The sequence below is a fragment of the Hipposideros armiger genome, unplaced genomic scaffold (assembly GCF_001890085.2).
Source record: "Hipposideros armiger isolate ML-2016 unplaced genomic scaffold, ASM189008v1 scaffold_124, whole genome shotgun sequence".
Lineage (NCBI taxonomy): Eukaryota > Metazoa > Chordata > Mammalia > Chiroptera > Hipposideridae > Hipposideros > Hipposideros armiger.
In genome coordinates this window covers 708432-716729 of record NW_017731474.1, presented here as the reverse complement: position 1 = coordinate 716729, position 8298 = coordinate 708432, and the positions used below count along the sequence as shown (strand labels likewise).

General features: G+C 33.0%; 1 protein-coding gene across 1 annotated transcript in view; it reads right to left on the bottom strand.

The window, feature by feature from the left end:
* The window catches only part of VPS13A (vacuolar protein sorting 13 homolog A), a 220528-nt gene that overhangs the window by 50661 nt on the left and 161569 nt on the right, over nucleotides 1–8298 (bottom strand). The window contains exon 54 of the mRNA XM_019648286.1: nucleotides 6012–6244. Within this exon, the coding sequence (XP_019503831.1) occupies nucleotides 6012–6244 (233 nt within the window). The remainder of the gene's footprint in view (nucleotides 1–6011; nucleotides 6245–8298) is intronic.

Sequence of the window (8298 nt, the reverse complement as noted above, 5' to 3'; positions counted from 1 at the left end):
TGCCAACTTGGGCCAGTGAAGCAACATCCTCCACAACTAGATTGAAGAACAAAAAGACAGCAACTTGTCTGTTCCCCTTCCTCCAATTCCCCAGCGCTGTTCCCATCCCCCTAATTTAAAAAAATAAAGAGTAAACTGAATTTTTTTTTCCCTTATGCAATGCAAGAGAAGTTTTCTAAGAAAATAATGAGAATATTTCAAGAGAAATATTTGTCTTACTTAGGAAGTAAACGTCTTCAAGTCTTTGAAACTACTTTGTCAACTTTTGTGTTAATACAAATTAGTTATGGAAGAAAATTATTCCAATTTATCTTACCTATACTAAATCTGAGAGAATTTAATTTAGTTGGTAACCTTTTCCTAAATATTGGTCTTGGTCTGATAAAACCATTACAGTTCAACTACTTTTAAAAATCATAAGACATAGGATATAAATCTAAGAAATTCAATCAACTCAAAAAATGATTCCCACAATGAAAAAAATATTGGAGAAGTCATAAAGAAATAATTAACTTTTCTGAGCTGAAGAAGCTGACTCTCTAGATTAAATGATATCAGACAAAATTGGATATCAGACAAAATTAATCACAGAATATTATCTTAGACATATCTTTGTATATTTAAATTTTAAGAAAATAAAGGGAAACTGGCCTATAAATATCTAGGAAAATCAGTTACCCACAAAGGAATAAAAATAAGATTGGTCTCACAATTTTCTATAATACTAAATGCTAGAAAACAATAAAACAATGTCTATATCATTTTGAGGAAAAGGTTATGACTTAAAATTTTATGTCAAAACGTTAATTTGCAAGAGCAAGATATTTTTAAACAAGCAATAGCATATTATTCACAAATCTTTATTGAAAAGCTAATGCAAAGGCTTTTTTCCAACCAAGCCAGAGATGACTCAAAATAAAAATTTAAGAACTGGAATGTAGAAATAGTAAGCAACTATACCAGTCAAATAAATCAACTTGTTAATATGTTATAAATTAACACCAACACCCAAGAAAGCCTTGATTAAACATATTTTTGAAAAAAATAACCATTTTCTATTAATCTGAGTAAAAAAAAAAAAATCCCAAGGTATATTCATAGGAAACCAGGAATTTGGAAAGAGACGCTGAAGAAAATGTACAAGTATTCCAAATTTTTCATGGGTAAGTTAGCAAATGGTGTTTCACTCTCAAAATTTGAAATGCACCAAAATTTTCAAGAACAAAAAAGTAATTATCTAGAACAGAAACAGAACGTGTATTTTCCAAATCATTGTTAGAAAAAAAATCCATATTACAAAAATAATATAGCAAGGAATCATAAATTAGTTATTATAATGATTACAAATGAGCTAACGATCTTTATTAAAAGATAAACAGATTCTAAGGTTATAAAATTGGAAATAAACAAAATTCTCAACAATACAGCATTTAATTGTAGTGATTCTAAAAGATGGAAAATCATGCATTCATTAAAAATTGTTTTTAAAGCAAATTTACATGTTCACAACAGCTATTAAATACAAGAGATTCAGAAAGATAGCAGGCTAGGGCCGGCCGAGTGGCTCAGTTGGTTAAGAGCTCGCTCAAGAGTGCGAGCTCTGAGCAACAGGGTCACAGGTTCGATTCCCGGCCCGAGCTGAGCTGCCGCTGAGCTGCCAACAGGTGGCAGGATGGTTCAGCTAAAACAAAACAAACAAAAAGGAAAGATAGCTGGCTAGACAGAACAGTAAAACAGTACAAAAAGAAATGCATCAAAATTTGACAATGTTGGGATTCCAGGAATTAGTGTTCTATTCATAGTTTTTCTATAGAATTTTTAAGAATTGACAGCTAATTTTTCTATTCAGGAAATAATTAACAACCATATTAACAACAAAAAAGCCAAGAGAAGGGAAAGCAGAGGAGATAAAAGCCCTATAGTCCTTATATTTTTCATGAAAAAATATCAAATATACATGTTGATCAGATAAAATAAAAACCAACCCAGTCCTCAGAATGCTGTGTGTGTGCACATGTCTTAACCGCACAAGAAAAAGACAATACAAATATGACAAAGGCTTTAATCTACCTATGCAAAGGTGCAATAAAAAACTGGGTGTATAGGGCCGGCCAAGTGGCTCAGTTGGTTAAGAGCTCGTTCAAGAGTTTGAGCTCTGAGCAACAGCAGTTTGATGCCCGGCCAGAGCTGAGCTGCCAACAGGTGGCAGAAAGGCTCAGCTAAAAAAAAAAAAAAAAAAATTTAAAAAATGAGAAAATGGCATCTCCTTCATAGGATGAACAAACTAAATAAAGTAATATTTGTGTAACATTTGGAAATTTACATAATTAGAATCATTTGATGTTAGCATCTTCCATTATTATCATAAGGTTATTAATTAGTAACACAGGTCAATTGTTCCTTCATTTAACATCTTGACAAAATCTAATTAAATAGTCTTCCTTTGTAGGCTTATCAATAACACAAAGTATTATTTTCTCTCCTTTATTCTAAGACTAAACAATGAGTCATGTGTTAAGTTGTTCAGTCGGAAATTCGTATTTCCTTACAGAGATGAATTAAAGGATAAAAAGTATCTGACACTTCAATTGCGTGCTCTACAAAACATGGATATTCACCACAGGTGAATAATTCTGCAGGTAGCCCTTATATGTAAGTATTGTGCTGATAGCAGGGTCTTGAGGTTCAATGACAAGATAAATATAGCAAATTCTAATAATTAAATGTCAGCCATGAATTTCTAGTTAAGTAAATATTCTGATTAACAAGAAATTTTAATATATAGTATACATTCATGTTATAATCTAATGAAATTAAAAACTGTATTCTTACCATAAAACAACTATCTAGGAAAAATCATGTTACTTATAATACTTTATATTGAGAAATAAGAAAACTAACTTATTTTCAAATATTTTGGAAGACTTTCTAATATTCTGTAGTGGATTTCAGATTTATCTTTAGAAAACTCAACTATGATTACGACATATATATGCAAAAGTACTAAACAGATGAAATATAACATTATTTTTATGTTAAAATCTTTTTTCCTGAACAAATCTAATAATCAGGAATAAGAAAAATTAAAGTTAGGCCAGTTATAGGCAGCCCTCTCAGATACATTTTTTAAAAATATACCTATACTAGACTCCACAACAGCAACACTGGAATAATACAGCAGGAAAAGACCATCAATATACTAAGACAAAGTAACTCTATACCCAGAATTCCTTCCTCAGCAAAAATATCCTTCAGTGAAGAAAAGTATACAAAATAACGATGCCTAAAGACAAATAAAAACTACTAAATTTCACCATCAACAGAGATTCACATTATTTATATGGGTGATGATTGTCCATATAGAAAAATAAAAACCAAATTATCAATATTAGTAATAGAATTCAGTAAATTTTCTGGATATAAAGTCAATACACAAAATGCCATTACATTCCCATATGCTAACAAGTTCAATTTTAAAAAGATACTTTGAGTTTCCGCTCTAGCAGTTGATGACTAGGTGGTCTTGCACCAACTCTCTTGCTAAGAACAAAAGATGGACTATATCTATACATATACAGGTATGTACGTATGTGTATGTATGTATGTATGTATGTATGTATGTATATGTATATGTGTATACACAACTACAGTCTAAGATAGCATGGCTTCATTGGTGAATTCTAGGAAACATTCAAGGAAGGAATCATACCAATCTTACATAAGCACTTCCCAATAACAGAAAAATTGTTAAGTATCTCCCAACATGTTTTAGACATCTGCATAACCTTAATATCAAAATCTGGTAAGAATACTCAGTGTAGGCATGTTTCAGACCAACTTCTCTCATGAATACAAGCAAAAGCTTAAAACATTAGCAAGCCAATTCCAAAAACACAAGATTGTTCTAATATTGAAACCAACTACATAATTTATCCTCCCAATAAAAGACCAAGTATCATATAATCATCTCAACAGATTAAAAAAAGCATAGAAATTGATAAAAATTCAATACTCATTCATTTATACATACACAGACACAAACAGCATTTTTACAAAGAATAGAAGACAACTGCCTTAATGTTACAGGGTATTTAGTTTTACAAAAAACCTACAGTAAAATATATTTAAAAATGGAATGTTCATTTCTCCTCTAAAATGCGTATTGACAGGAAGAAATAATAACTAGTAGTGAGAAAAATACAGTGGAATAGGGGTCAAATTAAGATGTATTTTGAAAGAATAAGGAAATTTTAATAAAACAATTTCTGAAAGCCATTTAAAACTAGTACTGGAAACGGTTATACATAACTTTATCATTATTTTTTTTAAAAATCAACAATAGCTTGCCACCAGAAATATATTCTTTAGCTAGTAGATCTCAAAATGTTCCTCACAGAAGTGAAAATAACCTAAGATAACTGTCAATGAAGAGCATGTATCTGTTTTTGAGGTGAATGCTGGAAGCACCTCCTAAACACAATTTACACTTATAACGCAATGGAAGCAAGTGATGATGTAGACAAAATAAGATTACTTCTGGTTTTAAACATTTTTGGTTAAGTTTGAACACTGCTTTTAAAAATCTTTGGCAGTATTTTTAGAAGTTTAGACTGAAAGCCAACAGGGCTGAAAGAGAATATCGTGATTTTTAAAAAAACTGCTGAGAACACGAAAATAATTAGTCCAGTACATACATCCTTTTGTGTTACTTCACCGTGGTCTTCTCCACAAATCCACTTCAGTTTTCTAGAGCCCACAGGATCAGCCCACGTATAAAATACTGCTTTTCCAGAAGGGAGGGAATCTTCTATTTCACTAAGAGAACTGACATAAATTTAAAAAATATGCATTAAATGCAAGTATATGAACATATAAAGTACCCAAAATAATACTTCATTCATTCTGAGTCCATTAATTGAGATTTGAGATAGTTCTGATCAAGAGTAAACTGAGGGCCGGCCAAGTGGCGCAATGGTTAAGAACTGGCTTGGGACGCCAGAGGGCCCCGGTTCGGATCCCACATATGAGGGCCAGTGACANGCGGCAGGGGCTGCAGCCTACACTGCCGCCGGCGACCCACGGCAGCCCAGCTCAAGGTCAAGCTGTTGTTCACCATCTTAGCTGCAGAGGACAGTCACCAGCCCTCATATGTGGGATCCGAACCGGGGCCCTCTGGCATCCCAAGCCAGTTCTTAACCATCGCGCCACTCGGCCGGCCCTCATCTAACTTCTTCACGCAAGCTGTTCAGCACTTTCAAATTATAAAACTTGGTTAACTGTCGAGTTGGTACAAATTCATAATGAATAATCCCTGTGATACCAAAAAAGGTCAGCAACATCATTGCAAAAAGTTCATGAACTGAATTGTCACACCTGGTATACATTTATTTAAGAGTTTAAGTCAAATAAAGGATTAAAACTACATTATCCTGGTTATACAGAGTGGAATCCAGAAATACTCTCAAATTAGGCACTAATATATATAAATTAAGTTTACTTTAAGCATTCATGAATAGAAAGAGGAAGGGCATAGGGGAAAACAGTTTTACTAGTGATGACGTACATGGGGAATGATAAATATAGTACTATCTTATTAGATCTGAAAGTGTCAAAATCAAATCAGAATTGTCTTTAGTCCTTCAACCACAATTTATGGAGCATCTACAATGTAACCTGCACTGTGTAAGTGGTAATACACAATTAAACATTCCCTTATGTCATGTTAAGTAAATAAAGTATATGTTTGTTAAGTTGAATATTCTATATTCTAACTTTTTAGAGAGATGAGAAAATAAACAACATAAAGCGGGATTTATAAATTTGATTTTTGATATATTTTTATCTGAAAGGGCAAAAAAAAATCTCACAAGCACCTTTAAATTAGCATTGCCTTCGTATCAATGAACAGTCAAAACACAAGTGTTAAACTAAATTATTTTAGATTTTACAATCACCATTCTTGATAATTAAGAACTAGCATTTAAATTTATCCAAATTTTAATGCATCTAACCTTGTAATGCCAATATAGGCTACTTCTTGCTTTGTGTAATTATTGACGAGAGAAATTCCAACATCTTGTAATGCCAACACAATTTCTTGCTCTGCTAACTCTGCTTTTTCACTTTCATATGTCACTTTAAATACCTTTGGATCTTCAGTGAATAAAATAATGCGTTGTAAGCCTTCAAAGAATGAAACTAAATAAATAACCTTGTTTCCCGAATTTATAGCCTTCATCATATCCTAAAATAAAACCATCAAAAAATAAAAAAATTAGTTTGGTCCCAACCAACATGAAATCCAGATTTCACATTTAAAAAAATGAGAATAACATTCCGTGTTCATGGATTGCAGAATCAAGATAGTTAAAATGACCATATTACGCAAAGCAATATACAGATTTAATGCAATTCCCATCAAAATCCCAACGGCATTTTTTAAAGAAATAGAACAAAAAGTCATCAGGTTTGTATGGAACTACAAAAGACTCTGACTAGCAAAAGCCATCCTAAGAAAAGAGAACAATGCTAGAGGTATCACACTCCCCAACTTTAGCTTGTACTACAGGGCAACAATAATCAAAACAGTAACATATTGGCAGAAAAACAGACACATAGAACAATGGAATAGAACTGAGAATCCAGAAATAAACCCACATAAATATGGACAGATAATTTTCGACATAGAAGCCACAAAGACATACAATGGAGAAAAGAAAGCCTCTTCAATAAATAGTGCTGGGAGAATTGGAAAGTGACATGCAAAAGAATGAAACTAGACTGCTATCTGTCATCATGTACCAAAATCAACTCAAAATGGATCAAAGACCTAAATACAAGACCTGAAACAATCAACTGCATAGAAGAAAACATAGGTACTAAACTTATGGACCTTGGGTTCAAAGAGGATTTTATGAATTTGACCTCAAAGGCAAGGGAAGTAAAAGCTAAAATAAATGAATGGGACTATACCAAACTAAAAAGCTTATGCACAGCAAAAGAAACCACTGACAAAATAAAGAGGCAAGCAACCAAGTGGGAGAAGATTTTTGCAAACAACACCTCCAATAAAGGACTATTATACAAAATATTGGGTTGTTGGAAAAGTCATGACGCATTTTTGCAATGAAAAACATAGAAAAATACGTCATGACTTTTCCGACAACCCAATATATAAGGAACTCATACAACTCAACAACAACAACAAAAAAACAATCCAAATAAAAAATGGGCAGAGGACCTGAATAGACATTTCTCCAAAGAGGTCATACAGATGGCCAATAGACACATGAAAAAATGCTCAACATCACTAATCATCAGAGAAATGCAAATCAAAGCCACAATGAGATATCACCTCACACCGGTTAGAATGGCTATCATCAACAAGACAAATAATAGCAAGTGTTGGAGAGGCTGTGGAGAAAAAGGAACCCTCATACACTGTTGGTGGGAATGCAGGTTGGTGCAGCTGCTATGGAAGGCAGTGTGGAGTTTCCTCAAAAAATTAAGAATGGAATTACCATATGACCCAGCAATCCCCCTCTTGGGTATCTACCCAAAAAACCTGAAAACATTTATCTGTAAAGATATATGTGCTCTGATATTCATTGCAGCTTTATTTACAGTGGCCAAGACATGGAAACAACCAAAGTGTCCTTTGATAGATGACTGGATAAAGAAGTTGTGGTATATATACACAATGGATTACTATTCTGCCATAAGAAAAGATGAAATAGTGCCATTTGCAACAGCATGGAAGGATCTTGAGACTATAATGCTAAGCGAAATAAGATAGAAAAAGTATAGAACCATATGATTTCACTGATATGTTGTATATAAAACTGAAAACAACAAAAGAACAAAAAAACCAAACAAATGAAGAAACAAAACTCATGGACACAGACAATAGTTTAGTGGTTACCAGAGGGCTAGGGGGGAGGGGGTTGTAGATGAGGGTAAAGGGGATAAAATATATGGTGATGGAAAAAGAACTGACTCTGGGTGGTGAACACACAATGTAACATATAGGTGATGTATTACAGAATTGTACACCTTAAATCTATGTAACTTTGCTAACAATTGTTACCCTAATAAACTTTAATAAAAAATTTTAAAAATGAATAAGCTCTGAGCAACAGCGGTTCGAGTCCCGGCCCGAGCTGAACAGCCACTGAGCTGCCAATAGGTGGCAGATGGCTCAGCTAAAAAAAAAAAAAAAAAAAAATTTAAAAAATGAGAAAATGGCATCTCCTTCATAGGATGAACAAACTAAATAAAGTAATATTTGTGTAACATTTG